This window comes from Conger conger, chromosome 5 (assembly GCF_963514075.1).
Source record: "Conger conger chromosome 5, fConCon1.1, whole genome shotgun sequence".
NCBI lineage: Eukaryota > Metazoa > Chordata > Actinopteri > Anguilliformes > Congridae > Conger > Conger conger.
Window position 1 is genome coordinate 50,560,263 of NC_083764.1, and position 21,119 is coordinate 50,581,381.

At 40.3% G+C, this 21,119-nt stretch overlaps 1 protein-coding gene across 1 annotated transcript; it reads right to left on the reverse strand.

The window, feature by feature from the left end:
- Nucleotides 1-587: 587 nt before the first annotated feature.
- On the reverse strand, nt 588-17,219 carry LOC133128693 (calponin-3-like). Its single transcript, XM_061242410.1, has 7 exons — nt 16,953-17,219; nt 4,965-5,086; nt 4,213-4,279; nt 3,827-3,964; nt 3,525-3,641; nt 2,300-2,446; nt 588-1,758 (listed from the first exon to the last, which is right to left on the reverse strand). The coding sequence occupies exons 1-7, from the start codon at nt 17,007-17,009 to the stop codon at nt 1,429-1,431; spliced, it is 978 nt and encodes a 325-aa protein (XP_061098394.1). The 5' UTR covers nt 17,010-17,219; the 3' UTR covers nt 588-1,428.
- Between the last annotated feature and the right edge of the window lie 3,900 nt (nt 17,220-21,119).

Here is a 21,119-nt window from a genome sequence, read left to right on the forward strand (position 1 = left end):
CAAACAACCCATCTGGTTGTCTGCTTGTTGGCAGCGATCCTACAGATCTCAGATCTTGCCGAGTCCCTCCCCCCAAACTCGGATCCAGCCTCAGTGTGCGACTGCATCGAACTGATGCCTGCATCAAGGTCCGCGGTGACAAACTTTATCATTATTTACCAACCATCTCAACTGGCCTTTACATCTGACTGCAGAACATGAAGTGAAGTTCTTGCTCATGAAAAATACCCATTTTACTTGTTTGGCTTGGTTTTCCACTCAAATCCATCACACAAAATGTTCCCAGAATCAGTGGTGCAGAGACAGCACTGTTTGCTTCAAAAGGGTTTCAAAAAAGAGGAAATTCAATCAGAAAGTGTGCCTTTTCCCTTATGTAATTACCTCAAACTCACTTTATGATGTAAATCAAAAGATGAATCACTTCAGTGTTTTTGGCTTTTCATCTCTTATCCTGGAGCGTTTGATTTCTGTTCCATACTGTTTCAAGTAAAACAAATGCAATTTTGGTAGTATGTAAAAAATTAACAACATGTATATTTTTCAAGTAATTACACATACCAACTGAAAAACATGACAAAGAAACGGTCTTTATACAACATAAAATGTATTTATACAAAAAAAAAACATACAACTGTGGGCTGTATATTGAGCCATAGTAATAAATACAGGAGAGGGGGTAATTCTAAAATACCAGGGTGATTAGAGAAGAGGGGATGTAATGGCACAATAATCTGATGCAACAAAAGCACTGGAACAAACTGATAAAAGAGTTTGGTCATAACAAATAGAATGTAAAGATCACATTTACACACATTTCTGAAAATAGCAACATTTCAGTGCCTTCACATCAAAGCAAGGACAAAAGCAAAAACCCACTATAGATTTCCCTCCCATTCCCTCTCTTATTCAAACATGTTGCTCTGGTTGTTCACTTAAAAACATAAAACTAATAATAATGTAGTTATTCAAAGACAGCGGGTGGAGAGAGTTGGGGTCATTACACTTAAGTCACCCTGGGACAAATGTGCTCGGGTACCCCTTCTTTTAAGAATGGAGAAGTCTGAACGAAATGCAAGAATTGGGAATTGAGTACGAGAACAATGTTTCGTAGTCACTGAAAAGGGGAACAAGCATTGTGCAGTAAGAAGGTTTGAAAACTCCCACTTTTGGAAAGGATAAAGAGAGAACATTCCGAATATTCTGAAGACACATTCTAGCAATACCATAATTATACAGTTTACTACAAGTGATTGAAAAAAATACTGCTATGTGAGAGACGACACAGGAAAATATTTTCTCTCAGGTATCAATTACAAAAATGAAGGCTTGCAAGAATAGCAAAAAGACTGCCCTGCCAATAAAAAAAACTATAAAAAGATGACCATACATGTTTAACACTGCTGACTACTTTGCGCTTGCAGGCATCGCCTAATAGTCGTTGTTGTAGTGGCCGCTGTAATCGTCTTCGTAGTCTCCATGGTACTCATCAGGGTACTCCGCCTGATAGTCACTGTCGCTGATTTCCGAGCCGTTGGTGCCGGTTCCCTGGCTGCCGTTGGCGTTGACGGTGGGGTCTGTGGGGGTGGCGCAGTATTTGGGGTCGTACACCTGCCGGCCCAGCCCGTAGACGCTCATGCCCTTCTGGGAAGCCACCTTGTTCGTGCCCATCTGGAGAGAGATGGTGGAGGAGTCTGCCGCCTGAAGCGCCGCCTTCTGGTCGAAGATGTCCCTCCTGGTGCCCGGGGCGGCCATGCCAGCCTACAGACGGGAGGGGGTCAGAGTCAGCACTTCTCCCGCATCACATCTACTGGACCTTTCAGCCCACACCATCCTGTTCTATTACAAATGGCCACGGGCGATTCTATCTCAGGCCCAATCTGAGAAGGTCTGCCTTTGGTACAGGCTTTTCTTCTAGACCTGCATTAAAACAACTTAAAATAACACGTGGCCTTGATTCAAGGCTATGATTAGTTAACAAAGAACTGTTTGCAGCCACTCTGGCCCTTCTGGGAAAAGACTGCACCTCAACAGTATACATTTAAATGGGTGGCGTTTTAAATCGTATCACTTCCTGAATTCCAGTCAGCTGTTTAAGCTCCCCATATGCGTCTCACCACAAGATACATATGGTGTTTTCAGCTATCTGAACATATGATTGCACTGGCTCACCAAATATAGATTTGCTGACTGACATGACGCGTACACATTGTAGTCTTGAAGTGGCCAATTTTAACAATTTATTTAATACACTTCATAACTTTGTATCTACATGAATTGAAATGAAAACGGTTGGGTCTACCTGGCTGGCTCCTTTATTGGTCCCCATCTGCAGGCTGATGGTGGTCTGGTCATAGGGTTTTTCAGTCTGTGTTTTTGGGTCGTAGAGATGTCTGCGTGTCCCGTAAGCAGTCATCCCAGCCTGGCTGGCACACTTGTTAGTGCCCATCTGTCCATCCAAGGGGGGAAGGAGATTAGCAAAACCAGACTTACAACAGAAACTATGCACTCTCTCACTCTAATAGTATAGAAATCTGAAATATGGGTAAACAAATTATTCATGTTTTCTAACGTCCACACACATACAGTGGGCTCCAATTGGCAACCTTGATAAATATGCACAATAAATAATAGTTATTGATATAGGCTTTATTTTCCAACATGTGTAAAGTAGTGTGATTTATTAATGATTCAATTAGATTTTTTTTTCCCCAATAAAAAGAAATATTTCATAAAGACAAGTTCTGCTTCAGCACATTGTATGTTGCTCTCCAGCCAGCTGACAGTTTTTAAAGTGATAATTTCCCCAAAATATATGTACACTTTTTCATTCAGAGTCGAGGTGACTGCAGGTAGCATGCTTAAAATTGCCTTCCAAAACAATAAGGTAACACTTTGACAGTGGACATTATGACACAGAATCTATATTGTGGCTGTGAGGTCCTGAGGTTAAGATACAGCAAGACTAACTCATCCTAACCTATTTCTAAAATAATATATTGATTTAGATTAATAATATATATAAACTCATGACAAGGTATTTTTGCATGAAGTATATCTATTCAGCAAATTGGCACACAGTGACATCATTTTCAACCAATTATTGACGATCATTTTTGAATGTCATGCTGAATCAGTGTTCAAATCAGCCGATTCATCCTTGCACAATGAGGCTTCTATGCAGGTTGTTAAGTCAGTGGCCTCATAACACAAACTGCAGATTGTGTCATAACAATGGTATGCCATAGTTGTGAATGGACATAACACTTGTGGGCAGGTATTATGTTATGGTAATAACACTGTCATTTCATTGTCATAACAACCCCTGTCAAATAATATGTTACCAATAATAATGTTGGACAGCTCTTTAATAGAAGCTTAGGAAATGATCATGCTGAATGCAGGCTACACACAAATGTAGCAACAATCTTTATGTGGGAAAAGTACTTCTATAATCTCTGTACTTTATCAGTATTACAGATTACCCATAATTGTGCACAAAAATCTCGGTCGCGACAGTTTCTCACCTGTAGTCCGATGACACACTGGCCAGCCTTCATCTTATCTTCATCAAAACGTCGCGTTTGCTTGTCTGCATACTTCACGCCAATGTCAAACTTAGTGTCCATACCTTTGGTCTTCGCCTGAAGGTCAAAACAACAACATAATCAAAGTCTAGCCATGAAGAATGCTTGTATTTTCCACATACAAAGACGCAGCTGATCTCCCCCTACCCACGTTCAGTTTCAAAGACATTCATCAAACATAGGGGGCGATGTGTTACGTAATTCCCTCAAGCTCTGGCTCCTTGTGGAAGCTGGGAACCTACCATGCTTGCCAGGGCGAGGAGTGTGGTCTGAACCTGAGTCAAGTTCCCGCTTTCAAAGAGGTCGTTAGCTTCAAAGATGTCGTTGGGCTTCAAGCCATATGCCAGGATTGCTTTGATGAAATTCCCAAGGTTCTCCAACTGAGAGAGAGGGTCAGAGAGTGAAAAAAAGATGCTTTAGGGTTGCTCCCAGGATGCAGGATGAAAAACGAATGTGTCATTTTGCAAAAGCGGACAAACCCTTAATAGACACAGACATTTCATAGAAGGTTTGGACAAAGTGACAGGACTACTTTTGCTTCTGGGGGGCATATTCTCTCTGCTGTATTAGTCAGCCAGAAGCTACTATATTTTTCTGTTTAAAATGATTGAGAAAATCCAGACCTTACCTTGTGCCAGTTTAGCTTTGAATGGTTTATCTTCTTTATGGAGCCCGGCTGTAGCTTATTAATCAATCTGAAAAAAAAGAAAAGATTTATTCAAATCTGCAGGATCACAGCATTTATCATCAATTCACCTCCTGATGAATACAATTAAATTATGTGGTAATGAGTAATGTGCTATATGGTAATAGTAATTAACAGGCTTGCACAGCACCCATGTTGTATGCCAATGAGGCTTTGGTATGAAATGAGGAATCCCAGGTTACTCAACGGTGACGGTGCACGTTAAGGTTTTGTGTCAAATTCTTTATTTCAAGAAAATAATTTTGCAACATATGGTTTCACTACCTTCCTAGTATTAGTCAGCTCATATTTTTAATACAGGCCCAAGTTTCAAGAACAGTCCATTCACTATATTATTAATGTTGTTCTGTGCGATAACTGTCATTTCACAAATAATGATGTTCATGGACAGTTTCACGTTTTCTCGTAGGCTACAATGGTTAAAGTTAGAATCAGGGTTGGGAAATGTAAGGGGGCTATTCCATGCGAACAGCTTTTTGCATTTAAGGTTTGCTGTGCCAAGCACGTAACTATGTTCATGTGTATTATTACAGACTATACCATACTGAGTGGGCGTTGACTGTAGAAGACATGAAAGACCCATACTGTATGCACGTGTGCGCACACATGTTCAGACACACACACACACACTCACACACACACTCACACTCACACTCACACTCACACACACTCACTCGCAGAGGATGATGCCATCCTTTAGACCCTTCTGGAAGTTCTCCCCAATGGGCATGGCCGTTACTTCCTCAATCCAGAAGCGTAGCTCCTCCTCCTTCTGCATGTCATATTTCTGTGCAATCTGAAGACAGGACAAACATAGTCAATATCTGACAATATGGCAACCAATGTCCACCTCTGGACAAACTCGGTACAGGCAGTAGAAAGAAAACTTCAAAGTTAAATACAAGGAAAGGATCTGGTTGGAAGTAACAGGTGAATAAGCTTGTGTCACTCATTCTTTTTAATACATCTATTCAAGGTGTCCCAAATTGCTTTAATCAATCAAAAAACTGAATGTTTCCAACAACCACATGTGACTTGAAAATTCTCCCTGCATTTGTTACCCAGGCAGTGAGGAAAATTTGACAAAACAGGACAACTGTTTTCACCACACAGAAATTAGAGGGTCTGATTAAGATCGGGATCTGGCACTGAACGAGGTCTGGGGACACAGTGAACCACAGAGCACAATGTCTGTATCGATGGGCAGAGGCATTAATGAGAAACAGGGGCTGCAACAGAAGCAGCCATTTAACAACATTCCCACCACAGTGTGCTACATTGTCCTTTCATAAGGCCATTTCCCCTATTTACAAAGTTAAATTCTGGGCATGAACTAGGTTACTAAAACCATATAACAAGTACCATAGTTGACCTGTTGTGTCATTACTCATTTCTTTCCTTTAAGTAAATATATTGAATGTTGTCGCCTAATATAAGAAGGACCCAGCTGCTAAACAGATCAGTTGTCTGCGGTATATTAATGCATACAATGAGTCAGAAAAGGAAGTCAAACTTGGAGGACTTCTCGATTACAGCCACGGAGGACCATAAATCAGCATTTTTTCCCCCAATTTCATTAAAGCACAGGCATTCGAGTAAGGCTCAGGATCCAATCCATTTCATGTGGTGTGAATTAAAGGCTGCACAGACTCCATTAAAGGGTGCTCAGCTTTTTCAGTTCCCAGGTTGGGTTTCAGTGATTCCCCTGAAAGAAAACAACGCTGAATACAGATAGTTGCTGCACACCAGCCCCCCCTCACCAGGGGGATTTAATCACAGATAAGTCACCAGTCCTGAGGACAGGGAATGGTGGCTGATATTGGCTTTCACACCGACTGTTTTGTCACAGTCTAGAGGAGACATGTGACTTATCAACTTTATTTGGGATCACTTTCCCTACATACACAACTCTGCCAAGTCTGCCAAACTCATATTTTTTTTGGCAACACAACATCGCAAAGTTACATTTATTATTCAAAGTTTAGGAACCACAATGCATTTTAATGGAATGCTGGTGGACTGAGTTTTAGATAAGGGAAAGTGTTACCCTTATCTAAAACTCAAGTGTTGTTTTAATTAGTATGTACTGTGGTGTCAGTAATGTAGGTCAGCCATTTTCATCTCCATATCTGACATAGGGATAAAAAGGACAGCTACTAATATTACACAGTCTTTTGAAATTGTGTTCCTTTTCAGAGTCATATTTTAAAGTTATTTAAAGTAATATTGTTGCAAGTTGAACAAGAAAAAACTGAGAACTAAAGCACAGTTCAACAGTTCCTGAATGTTCTATCATTCAAAGCAGTAGTTAAATTTGACTCTCCATGCTGATATTCATTCCAACCATTATTGCAACCATGCTGATTGTTCTTAAATTTATACGTTTCATGCCAGTTATAGAAATAGTATTGAACACAAGGAAGAATAACTGTTCCCTACTCATATCTGGGACATCTGTCAGATTAATTAATGCTCACATTCTCTGCAATGTGCGATATGAAACAGTCAAAATTTGTTGGGTCCTAACTGCTGAAAAATGTGGACATCTGGTCACCTACACTAAACCATTGGTGACAAAGATAAACCAAACTTGCATTGCAGTTAAATTACAAGATAAATTGTTTGGGCACAACTGTGTGAAAACAGCTGTTCAGAGGAAGCACCCAACTAAATTATAATTTAGAGGCAGAACAGGTAAACCCAGTCACACAATGACAATTGCCAACACAGAGTGCACATACTGTACTGCCCTGTAGGGATGTAAATTAATATTTGAATATGCTTATTCCTTTAAAATGTTAAAGATCCATAATGCACACTAGTATTTATAACTAGACATTTAATTTATTCTGTAAAGCTCTTATCCCTTTGTAGCCTATGTTGTTTGAAACATACAAAAAAATGTGCAACACTTCTTGAAAACAAGTTGCTGACATTTGGGGAAGACAAATCAATGTGAGGAAAGATAGACTACTGTTCATGGGGCGGTGAGACGAATTGCCTTCCAGGGAAGTGTGTGCGGGCAGACAACACAATTTGAAAATAAAGTTTTTATTTTAATATTACACAAATATTATACTATCTACGAAATAAACAGCAAACCCAGCATGACCTCTATGTGTGAGTCTCACATAGCTTGTAGAGAGGACATCTGATCCCCAACATTCAGAGGTAATTACAGACAAGGTCTGCAATATGACAATGAGTATGCTGAGGTTTCTTTTGGTGATGGCCCAAATGTGATAAATATTTAATTAACATTGATCTGAACTTCAGCTGACTGTCATTTCTAGTTGATAAAAAGCTGCCTCTACACCAAAGGAAACAAAAGATATTTTCCGATTACCAAATTATTCCATTATTTAGATCCCTACTGCCCTGGTAATATCTATGGTGGGTTTTTAAGAGCTCGGTACAACACCAGTGAGCTACAGAAAGTCTCCATGGTATGCCATGGCATAGCAATCATGAAATGTGAATTACAAAAATATGTAATATTTTCTCACTACACATAAAAAACTATACATCTCACTTTCCATACTTGCTGTACCCTGGTGTCTTTATATAGTAAACTTAAAACATAAACTTAAACCATACTTTAAGATGGTATGGGGTGGATACTACAGAAGAACACAAACATCTGGCCTTTATTAACTTCGGAAACCCATACAATGTTTGCCTTTTTGGGGGATTTTACACAAGTCAACAGAGGCCTCATGCTTGCTCATCAGCACGCAGCTGTTTACACCGATGCAACATGGTAACTACGTAAACAAGTGGAATCAAGCATTCTGAAGGAGGCTTTATTTTAGATGCACAATGCCCAAGATTAGGCTGCCTCCAATGGGAGCTCTCCGATCTCCTACGCAAGATAAATAAAAGGATAAAGAACCATAAATGTGTTGACTCTTTTCCCTTTTGACAGACAAGCCATACTTTTATCATTCTCCCCAGTTCACCACACTGCCATAGTTAGAAAAGACAGACAGCAACGTGAAAGCTGTCACTTGGAAAAGGAAAAAGGAGCTTGCCAACTCGTGAACAATCCTCTCTTTGTAACTCCGCACGAGTGGTCAGAAAGAGAGGACTATTCTCCCACAGCCCCCTCCGAACTTTCAAAAGGGCAAAAGTGCTGCTATATTCCGGAACAGACTTGGTGCCTATGCCAGGAAGGTCGAGAGGGCAAAATGGAAAAAAAGCTTAATGATGGAATCTGTGTTTTGCTTTCCATCATGGCAACCTTCAGAATGTGATCTCAGAGAAAATCAATGCCTTTTTAGGGACAGACATGGCTTCCAAGGCTCACTGGCTGGACACTGAATGGCAAAGGGAACACCTTCTGCAGGCCAGCACACTATACTATACATCAGGACAGAACAACTCAGTCCTTCCAGCATTTCCCATAAATTATTTGTGAGTCAAATGAAAGTTCAGACTGGCTTCTGTTTGAAACAATCAATGAGCTCAGCTGTGGAGAAAGCCAACAAAACTAGTGAGTCAACAAACCCATACATAAATGTGGCAGCCATGGCTTTGACACTAAAGTCTGAAGCTAGTCCATACCCACGTTAAATAATATCCAATGACTGCAAAGACCTGCCAGTAAGAATCACCATTCTGTACACAAAGGTTTCCTCAAACTGGTGTCCTGGACAATCTGGGGATATGTGAAGTAGCAGGGTGTCGTCGGCAAGACAAAGAAAATATTTTATAATTAAAACGATATTGTTTATATTTCATAATTTACATATTTACAACTTTCTGATAAAAATAAATATTGTATGGTTTACACATGTGCCAATAAATTCATATTTGCAGCCCAGATTTCAATCATGTTAAATTTCATTCCTGCTAATGAAATTGGATGCTGGATAAACTTGTTCAATATTAACTGTTCAATGCGGAGTCTTCAGTCACAGGTTAGATTGCATCAATTTAGAGACGTTTTGAGATGTGAAATGTTTGGTACTTCAGCTGTAGGCTTCTTCGGATTCAATTATCTGAGAGACACTCAAGGAACAGTTGATGGCTACAACAAAACATTTTTTTTTAAATCACTCCCTTCGTGAAACAATGAACCCCAGTTTCTGTTTAAATAAAACATGACTTATAACCTTGAATAAGGATTCCACAATCAGCCCAGCTGATACAGATGAATAATTAACCTACCACTGCCATAGAATTGTTCAACAGACCACATAATGAGAGATGATTGCTTATATAATGTGGGTATGGACTGGAAATGTTTACACAAGCCACAGTAAACATCTGTGTCTCAATGCTGAAAGCTCAAGTTTATTTTGGAAAGTCACAGACAGGATATTCATTCCAGTAACAAGACACAAGCATTTAAATAAGTGCATGCATTGTATTTTAAGAAATAATGTTAATATTATAAATGGCAACCTACCACTAACAAGCAAACTACTGCAGTTTAGCCTTTTACCATTGATCAAACTGGAATAGTCAAATAATGACATCTCGGGAATCAGGAAACCTTGTCACTACACCAACAAGTCGTGATCCGAATCCTTGAACTCCTTAACAGGAAGGGCTTTGGAAAATCCAGTTTCCGCAGGGGGATTGTGAAGACACACATTTCCAAGTTGAATAAGTGAAAGGCTAATCCAACCTAGGATAACATCCCGGATGAGTGCAAAGCTGATCCAACTCAGGAAAATCCACATCAGCACATTTCAGATAAATGGCATATCTATCGTTAGCTCAAACTCTGACCTCCTTCCATTAATAGCAGTGTATTGTCACAAGCCCCAAAATGGGCTGGGTCATTGTGCTTTTGCTATAACTGATTTGAACCAATCACACTCTTTTTCTCCAATGAGAAAAGTATTCTCTATGTTTGAAACACTGGTATCTGCTCACACTTCCCAGTTATTTATCCCGCCTTCACTGTGTGGGATGTTCCCATGCCAAAGAGCAAACAAGAGAGAATGCCATATACTGATATAGATGTGGAAAAGAAAAATAAATTCCTTGGAGGAAATCTCACAAATAAGCACAAAGATACCAGCGTTTCAACCGTTAAGGGAACATCAACATTCAACTAGGTGGTTTTCTGCCACAATTGTTAATTCCAAAGATATCAAACGTTACAAGTGTAAACCATGAAAGCATCCAAAGAAACGGAGAGGTTCCCGCAAGGGGGCCCTTTTGTTTGTTCACTAAAGCTAAGTATAGCTTTTGCCATCTTGACCATGGGTGTCTGCCATGGTTGCAGCCAAGAAAAAAAGATGGAACAGTGGGAATTAGCATCGACCCAGTGCACCCGAACAAGGTCCTTCTCAGACCACGTCACCCCCTGAAATGTTTCAAAATGTGATGGAGCAACTGTTCACAGGACAACCCTGCGAGATCGTAGTAGATAATATTTTAATCTGGGGACGTACACAGCAAGAACTTGATGGTCATCTGAGACGAGAATTGAGTCAGTTGTGTCGGCCACCTGCTAACTGCTGAAGGTGTTAAGGCAGGGAATTTCCCAACACTCTGTGTCCTTTCTTTTCAATGAGGGACGAGTTGACTGTTGAGGATGGACTCCTGCTCCGTGGACAAAGGCTAATAATACCCTCCGCACTGCAAAAGTTCTATGTTGCCCAGCTGCACCGGGGCCACCCCGGTACCGAAGCCACTAAACCCAGAGCTAGGGAGACCATGGACTGGCCCTCCATGCCCACAGATCTTGTGAGGGAGGTGTCTTGCTGAGCTGCATGCAACGCTCTCACACCCAACCACTGCACCTCCATGAAATCCCAGACCTACCATGGTCATTAACTGCAGCTGACATATTTGAATGGCATGCCAAAATGCAATATTAGACTTACTGGTTTGAGCTGGACTACCTCCCCGATATGAAAATCACCACAGTAATTGCAAAGTTGAAGTGACAGTTCTCAACACATGGTGTTCCTCACACCCTCATGACTGATAATGGGATCCCGTTCACTGGTAAGGACTTTTCAGACTTCACACACACATGGGACTTTAGACACATACATAGTAGTCGTCATTTTTCGCAATCGAATGGCTTTGCTGAGCGTGCTGTACGATCCGCTAGGCACCTCCTGCACGTACATCCTCCATGTTCACAAGATTCCCTGTGATGGACTCCCCTCTCCCACCCAGTGCTTTCTGTCCAGACTGACCAGAACATTTCTACCATTACCAAAGCCATGCTACAGCATACCTTCCACACTAATGTGACAGCCACTATCACAATTAGTCGAGAGCCCAGCTCCTCAGCTTAACAGCTACATAATAACATCCCAAGGAACCAGGTCCATCAGGAATCAATGACATCTCCTCCGAGTTGATGAACCCCCACCAGCCAGCCCGGAGGACGACCTGCCACTAATCCCCACCTCAGCAGCACCTGATTCAGAAACTGTCCCCAATGATATCCCACTACTTATCTGTGCCATCTCATTTTCACTTGTGTGTGAGTTTGTCAGTTTCCAGTTATGTACTGTACCCTTACTCATGCTGTAATATTCAGGGATCTATGCTAATATTCAGGGATCTATGCCACTCAAGTTATGTATGTGACTGTTGCTTGTGTTGCTGTAATTTACTTGGTGTCACATCTAGAAGGGGGGGGGGGGTGTAAACTTGTGTGTTGTCACTTTAAATTACAGGCAATGTGTAATGACTACACAGATTGCGAGCTGGGGTTGAATGGTGTAACACTGGTTGGTGAATAAAGCAGATTGGAGTGTGTGAACTTTTACAAGTCTGCCATCAAGTTTACAGACACATACACCAGTTGAGTATACTCTGCTTCTAACAATGTTCTGTTAAAGGTAAAAACATGTCTTTCCACGATGGACAAAAGTGATTAAAAACAGCATATCAATGCATTCAGCCGACTCATATGTTTTACTTCCAGCAATGATTTTATGAAACTTGTCACTGTCACTATGGTTGAGCATGTTATTTCAGTCAGTTACCACAGCTTTGCATGACATATTGGTTATTTTCATAAATTATTTTCTGTGACGAACACCCCGCCTTAATTATTGCTTGGCTGCAACCATTAATCAATATTAATAATCTGTTTGATTGGAGTTGAAATAGTGTGTTCTGTTGCAAATATTATTTTAAGTTATTTCAAGATTCAGAGCCTGTGTCTCTCTTGCTTGCACCCCGGTTTACGCCTGCTATTTAGAGGCGGATACATTTCTTGCACAAAACGACCCTCGTTAACTGCGTGAACTTCAGTAAATTCAATGGAAAACATCATCAGCCACACTTATAATAGCTCCACTCTTTACTTGCATCACACACATACTGCAGTTCCAGTCCCGTGCGCCAGTTTGATACATACAACGCATGTTTCCTGGGTAGAATGCGTTATATGTGCGCCTGAGAATCGTTGCAAAAGGCTTAGTGAATCTGGATCTTAGTTTCAGACCCTAGGCTTTAATCATATTAAGCTTCTGTAGGAGAACTACTGAAACAGACACTGCAAATTTGAATCAGCTGGGAAGCTAATAACAGTTAATTCAATTCAAGGGCTGAAGCAAATTGCAGACTGGCCATCACAGTGCACATGTGATGAAAATACCCGATCTAGCCAGGTATTGTAATATTATGGACAGAAATCAACTGTGACCTCTTTGACACACTTACTGAGCAATGCAACTGCACAGAAGAAAGACTGTAGTAATCAAAGGTGTCAAGTTCACCAAAAATGTGAAAATTATACATTCCCCGGTGACAAGATTTTAATGAACGGGGGCTGAGCAATGGTGAGTCATGTTAACATTGACAGGCTACTTTTGTTTCCACATTCCTCCAGAGGACTTGGTCTTGGCGTTGCTCTGGCAAATGCCTTTGAAGTGGCGAGATGTGGGTCTAAGAGCTGGTCTGCTGCCGTTTTCTTCTCCTGGGACACAGATGGTCGAGGCATGACGGCTGCATGCCATGCCGCACAACTGCTGTGCTTCCTGTAAACAACTGCCAGCCGGCCACCCCCTCCCCCAATCACAAACAGTATCAAACGGCACACAATACCCCCCAGCCCCACACGGTGCAAATGGCAGGCACAAACAAGTCCGTGTCATATGGGTCAATATTAGCATAGGATGCCTTTCATAAACATCATTAGTTAGGAGCATCACAAAATGTTCCTTAATAATGAGTAAATTAATAATCTCAGTTGCCGTGTGTCGGTTATTTATTTCCTTAATGTCTGTTTTGGTATACAACAGGTTTGGTCTTTGAGGGAGCGCCTCTTGTGAATGAACCGTAATGTGGGAAGGACATAAAATTGTTGACATAAAATTGTTGTCAGAGCAATGGGTGGCCTCTTGCTTGGGAGAGGGCATTGTATTTATTCAATCTATTTGGTTACATCACTCATAAAAGACTAACCACATTTCAGTGTTCCCATTAGACAAAATCTCCATAATTCACAGGCCATAATTCACCTCAGGAGAAGCACAACATTCTCTAGGTGCTGGCACAAGCAGAGTTCAGTCTATTAGGGCCACAGCCATCCCTGGGCCACACAATTCAAGTTTAAGTGGTGGGTGTGATTTATGCTGGAGAACCTTGAGGCCACAATAGCATTCTTGTTTAGGGCCACCAAAACTCTAGAGTGTGTTCTGGGTTCTGGAAACAGTACACTGTACAGCCTCTATCAGAGCGAATGTAGTCTGGTCCATAAGACATTCTAGCTCTCCAGCTGAAAGATCTAGAGGATACCACAGATATATGACAGATGGGTTCCCAGTAAGTTACCATTTTGAGTTGCAGTTGCAAAGTCCATTGCAACTCAAAAGAATGTATATTTCCCACAAGTTATTGCAAATTGCTATGGTTTGGTATATCACTTCCTAAAAAAAGATATCAGCTGGCTTCCATGATGGAAATTCCAAATCCAACCAACAACCAAAATACAAAATGCTTTTCTTTTTCTCTAATGACTGACTTTTTCCCCATTAAAAGAATAAAAGGCTTAAAAGGCATACTATGCAGGATTTTCACCTTGAAAATGCTCAATCATTACTATGACGCACTGGCAACCTGTGTCTGTGTTCACTTCTGCCCAATACAGCGCTTGTTTACTTGTCTACTTATTTGTTATTCTAAAAACACCTTGGGCCTCTTCTGGTCGTCGCCCTTTTCTATTTTTCAAAAGCATACACTGAACTCATACATTCTATGATCCAATAGAAGGAGGGCAAGAGGAGACATTATTAGTTAACTAAATTCAATTTTGTGATCCCACTGCACAGTACAAACGTTACTACTTATATTTTCAGGAGATTCATGCCTAAATACAAAAGACTCCACTCGGATCACTTGTCAGGAGCCCACCTGTGACCACACTGGTCAGTCTGGTACTTACACTATTTCAATATGTAAATTTCAATTGTGTCAATTTTAATATGTGTAAAATATGTGAGAGCTAGACAGCAACAATGCTGTGGTATGTCAGTGACTGGTATTAGATGTGTTATTAACTGGGCAGGGGTATAAAAGAATGAAGACTAATTAGCCTATGGATAGAGACAACACTTTATCACCTACTTATTAATTAAAATGTTTTGAAATAATAATAGATCATTTCAAAGGGTTACAAGTGACACATGATTTGGAAATGTTTATCTCTGGGAAAAATGTGGGATTAAATGGGGTAATTAGCAAAGCACCCCCCCTCCCTCCAAAAAAAATAAGACATCATTTTCAAAAGACTGAGAAATAGGAAGTTGTCTGCCTTTTACCTAGCCCACCCCCAATTTGAGAGCAAGCCAAACAGCAATTTAACCAGACGTTTCATGGACTTGGCAGGAAGATGGTGTACCATTCATCTTTTTCACAAGACAATGGATCCATATTTTATCTCCAGGCTCAATTATGTAAGGCACGCTTCATGTTCCAGCTCAGGCCGGATACACGTGCAGTCAAACTTTTTTTCCCAATGGGGGAGGGAAAGGGACAGGAACACTGAATGATGTAACAATATCCGAGGATTCAGAAGCACTGATAGACCAGAAACCCAACTACAGCAAACATGGCAACAAAATTGCCCATTCATTTCTGATTGGCTGTATAATGTCGTTCAACAGTCATATTTAAAAAGAAAAATGGCACTTTTTCTACTAATTAGCAAAGAACGTATTTATTCCTGCGTCAAATCACGTGGTGCAAACGCATTAAGATCCGGAAATTCCATTTGTAACCAGACAATTTTTTTTGGCTATAGTCAGCGGGTTTTGAAAAGGATCCCCGTTTCTGTGCAATAACAACAACCTCCTGCTCCCAGAAATGAGACGTGGCAGGTCTGGAGTTCATTCTTAAAAGTGAACTGCTGAAAGTGGGTTGGCAGTTGGATGTGGATGGTCGAATCGCAGGGTCAGGGATTTAACTGTAGGCTGTGGATAACCTATGAAAACAATTTGGAGAGGGTTGCGGCCCCTGAATCATTATTGGCTTGACAATGTCGTGTTTCTTCAGCTGAGTAAAACAATGACGAAGGATAGTATGTCTGTCTGAAAATCTAGTTTAAAAAAACGATATACATGTGTCCCTCATTTAATTTTAATACGTTTTCCATAGCGTCTGAGCCCCGATCATTTTTGCGCACCATCCTTCAATGAGGAAGGCAATACACTTAATACACATTTTCCATCAAAGGGGGGCTTGTTGCGCACCGCCCATGTCAGGCTCCGCCCTCCAACCTGACCAACAATGAGCTGACCAGGGTTCAGCTTTCACGCAACTTTAAACATATCCGCGACGAAATTTACATTTAAAAACTACTGAATGCAGTTAGACAATGCATGATAATAAACAGCAACATATCCACAGTATTTAAAACAATTTTAACTAAGTATAGAATTAAGCAAACATGGGCTCATATTATCAAATAATCCGTATTCCTGCATTTCTAGTCATGACGAACAGAATCGCTTATCTCGCAATTAAGTGCTCAGATGACCTTTACATTTCAACTGATAAATGTAGGCTTAATGTGTACGACGTAAACATGTTTAATGTAAAGAACGCTGTATATGCTACATATTGAAATACTTTTGAGGTCTTTCTAAAGTCATTTGCTTAAGTAAAATAAGCAAAAATATCGCTATTGCTCGGGTGTTTTGCAACATTTTCTAAGTTAGATAGCTCATTTGGAATTTCCACGTCCTAAATTATTCCCAAATAATTTATGCTATGAAGTGTGCAATGTTTTGACATCTTTGAACCGAATATAGGCTAGATATCTATATGTTCTTGCAAATATGGACTAATGCTACCAAACTGTTCAGTGTGTTATTCCGCATCAATTTTGGTACTTAAAAATAACAAGGAAAATTCACTCCATTCACACCGCAAAACAACATTCTCGGGGGTTCCTTCCACACCAGGTATGACAGTAAACTATTGTCTCCCACTGTCTCGGATAGGAGCATCTCGCGGAAAACAAAACAAAGAACTCAAGAGCATCATGCAATGCACACTCCGACCAGTGCATCAGTGACCTAATGCAAAGTTGAATTGTTTACCATGAGGTATAGGCTAGCCTAAATGTAGGTCGGTAAACCTCGTTCATATCACCACAAAGGACCATGAAACCCCTGCAGCCCCAAATGGAAATGAAGAACATACAACAAATCGAATACATCTGTGTTGCTACTTACCTTGCTTTTCACTTCTGCAGATAACCCATAGGCTGGTCCCTTGTTAAAGTGAGTCATTTTCCTTTGTTTTGTGTAAAACAACGTCAGTATCGAGAAGCGATGTATTCGTCTCTATAGTTTCTTTGTATAAAAAAAGAAGCAGTAGACACGGTCCAAGCAGATGTGTAAAATCCAAGCACCCTCAACCCGCTAAATCTCAAGCTTGGCAGTCTTGAGTTATTGGGAGTCCTCACCGTCTGCGTAGAAACTTCTGGGATTCAAAAGATTTTTTTGTTTGGAGAAAAAAATGTCGCAAGGCGATTGACTGACTCCGTCGAACCAATCAGTAGCGTTACTTTTGCATACGCGTCCTCTTTTGTTGAAGAGGAGGTCGAATTGAAAGTGATCGTCCAAGATCAGTGTTTTGGAAATGGATAGGGAGAACTTTCACTGGGCTAAAGATGCCGTATCAGTTGTTTTGTTTTTCTGCACAGTGCGTAGAAAAACATTTGTTATAAAGATATATTCTATTGTAATTTTATCAGTTTACACATCGTGATGGTACAGGGATTTCAGGAACGACATGGGTTTGGGATGTTTACTTTCGTTGACGAGTGAAGGGAAACCAAAAAGAAGACCTTTGTCTTAACACTACAGTCTTAATACGTTTTTTTTCTATAATATCGGCAATTGGCACCAACCTTGGGTACATTTCTCTTTACACAGTCGTCAAATGCAGGTACTAAATGGACAGAAAATTCTACTCACAACACATTCCACGTTGTCAGATCAAAATTATTTTATTTAGCCTAATTTACAAACAAGCCCTTTAACTACACTAAGTCACCATTCACCACCTGGACTCACAATGATTTACGAATGCTGGTGGGTTGGGCTGTATGATTAATTTCAAGCACAAACTAACTAAAACTAACATATATAACAATTTAAAACATAATGACAAAATGTACTAATCATTGCACATTTTTGTGTATACTGCACACTATCCTTATTGTGACACATTTTGGACAATGTCTGTGAATTAGAAAAATTTAGTCATTAAATGTAGTCAGTAACAGATACTTTTAGCCAAAACAATGGAGCTACAATACTATATTTCACATTGGACATACCTATGTTTACAGTTTATGCAACTCTAATAACAATGACAAATCAGTTCTCATTAGTTCCCATGGTTTAAATCAGGTCTGACTTACATAACATCCCACTCTGCTGAAAATAGCATGTACCACAGTTAACACCGAGGTTGAGCGTTAAAAATAGCAGAATGTTGAGTTCAGGATTTATCCTTTTTTTCCTTTTCCCTTAGTGGCACTGTGAGGCAGAGAAAGCGCATGTGTTTCCTGCCCTTTAAGCAGTGCTATCAAGGGACTACATTGACCTTGAACAGGAAGCTTTCTACAATGGAAACTCATTGCCCGTTAACTGCGCATCCTGTAAAACTACAAACAGCCCATGGCAGCAGGGTGCTCAAGTTGACCTTATCACAAGCTGGGCCTTTCTCCTGAGTAATGTGTTCTCTTTTCTCTAGCTAAAAAATGTGGTTGATTGAATGTATCCAATTTTCACCTAATTTTGCAGTTAACACTCAATATGGGGAGCAAAGAATTCTCAAATGTTTACAATTATCATGTACTGTACAGCTGAACAAAGGTGAATGGGTATGAGGTACGATGATCATATTTAAGAGGTGCAAGACTACATTAAATTAATTTGTTCAGGCAAGGATCATTGATGACAGCACTGGGATGCTGTTTCAGACACTGAGGTGACTTCTCCATGCATATATTTGAAAAAGACTTTGGTTCAGTCCATTGAATCATTAATAAAGCCCTCACTTTACACGTGTTGGAAAATAATGTTTATTTCAATAACGGTATTATGTTTTCTTTTACAGTATGTTTTGTGCATATTTATCCAGGCTGCCAATAATTCAGGAGACCATATGCGTACCTTAACAGCATACCCAACTATCTAACATAGGAGAGATAATCAGTCACATGTAACCTCAACATCAGCTTCATCTTAAATAATATTTCAAGCAGGATAACTGAACTGATTTAAAATTACCAGGAGGCTCCACCCAGCTTTTCAAGGTTGACTCATTAGTTATCTCACATTTCATCCTGGATGGCTGTAGTATCTGCTGTTTTTTGGTGGTTTTCAGCAATGAACTGCTTAATTAAGTCACACATTGGCTAAAGAGCCCACACACCTTGCCTTCATGGCACAAGAAACCTTCAGATGCAGTGAGATTTAAGTTTCATATCCCTGCTTCTGACAAAATCAAGCCTGCCAATTAAATATGTGCTGTCTTGTGTAAAGTGAAACTTATACAGGTATAATTTCAAAAGTGGAGCTGCCCCCGGGAGACAAGGCTGTTTTCCAGAGCTTAGGAACAGAGTCATAAGACAGAGTCATAAGGTGCTGAATTTTGGCACAAAGTTTCATAGTGTAGTAATGGGGGGGTTTCCAGAATGAAACAGAGCTCTTTTGTCTGAAGTTTTATGCTTTTTGTGGACCTCTGTCTTGAGAAACCCATACATAAATCAATATGATAGTTATTTCATGATGTCATATATTCAGCAATGTCTGTGTTTAAACTTGTTTGCACTATACGTGTGAACCAAATGGCCAATTTGCAAAACCAATAACACAAACAATCGTTATCTTTATTCTGTTTTTACGCTTTCAGATGTGGCCTCCAATCTTCAATTCAAACACATTACAGTCTAAGCACGTAGGATCTTGGTATCTCCCTTTGGTAAAGGCCTGCAATGGGGGACCTGAGTGCATTCTTCAACCCCCCTGACCCAGAAGAGGGGGGTCCCGCTGATTGGAGAGGGGTTCTTTCCTAGCTCTATTCCACTGCACCTGAAAAAACACCCGAGATAGTAGCAACACCATTCCGCGACACCTGGGACTGCCCAGCAACCCCAGGCTGTCTGCCCAGGGCCATCAATCTGCCAAAGCAACACCATATGCTTGGCATTCTGGGAAAAATATATAACCTCATTAATATAGCATAAAGGACCAGCACTAAATAACTCAATAAGACAATTTATCACATTTATTTATATTTATCTTGACTTTCTCTTTCACAATGTTCAGAGGCTCAGACCAGAGCACACTGGAATACAAGCAGAAGCACTTTGATGGTATACCAAAATGTCTGTTGGAATCATTTCCAATCCTCCATGAGCAATGGTAGTTGTTGAAAAAAAAACACTGCTCTTAAGGTGCCACACCTTTAAAATATTTTCTGATACAACAAAACATTGTTTGTCAAGGTCATACTGTTATTTCACAAGAACATTTTTCAGTTTTTCAGAGATTATACTGTATTAAATTTAACTCTGTTATTTTTCTCATGATGTACATGGAGTAAATGGACTGGTCTGGACTCATTGACTGGCAGACTGAACTTGGGGCATGAGGTGATTTGGCAACCAGCTGTGAAAAGCTGACTAGCCAAAAGGCTGCTGTTCCTACGGGCCGATTTGTAGAAGGTTCCGGACATGAAGCACTGCCATGGTCTGTCATCAAGACAGGAGTAGTGTGAGTAAGATAGTGCTTACCATCTGCACATTGCAAATCAGTCAAAAGTACAGACAGGCTTCCAGTGAAAGTCCAGTTAGTGCCTGATGTTAAAAGGCCCAGGTTAATACAAAGATAAGGGGGATAAAGACTAGTGGACTAAAATGGAATAATGAGATAAAAACCTACATACATAACAACGATTACACAAAAGTATATGCAAAATGAATTACTGTAAAACAAACACATATTTTTTGTGCATTACTAAAGCTAGGCCCAAATGGCCAGACAACAGGAAAGAACTAAAAAAATATATATAATCTGTACAATCTCCTTATTGCATTACATTCTCCTGGAAAATGAAGCAAAGACGTCAGAGTGCTCAGAGTATGCTCACCCTCCGTTACAAGGGCTCCCCTCATAAACTCGGTAGGCACATTCCTCACATAGCTTCACTGTCAGAGTCCTGAACAGGATTTTTGTCTCTGGCTTGGCTGCCTGTTTCACCCTCATTTGAGAAAATGGTGAGTTAGAAAGCAAACATCAAGCTCTCCAACAGTTTACACCGCCAAGTATGCTGACCCGCAATTGCCAAGCTCTCAGTGCAACAGAGTACAGTATGTCTGTCTG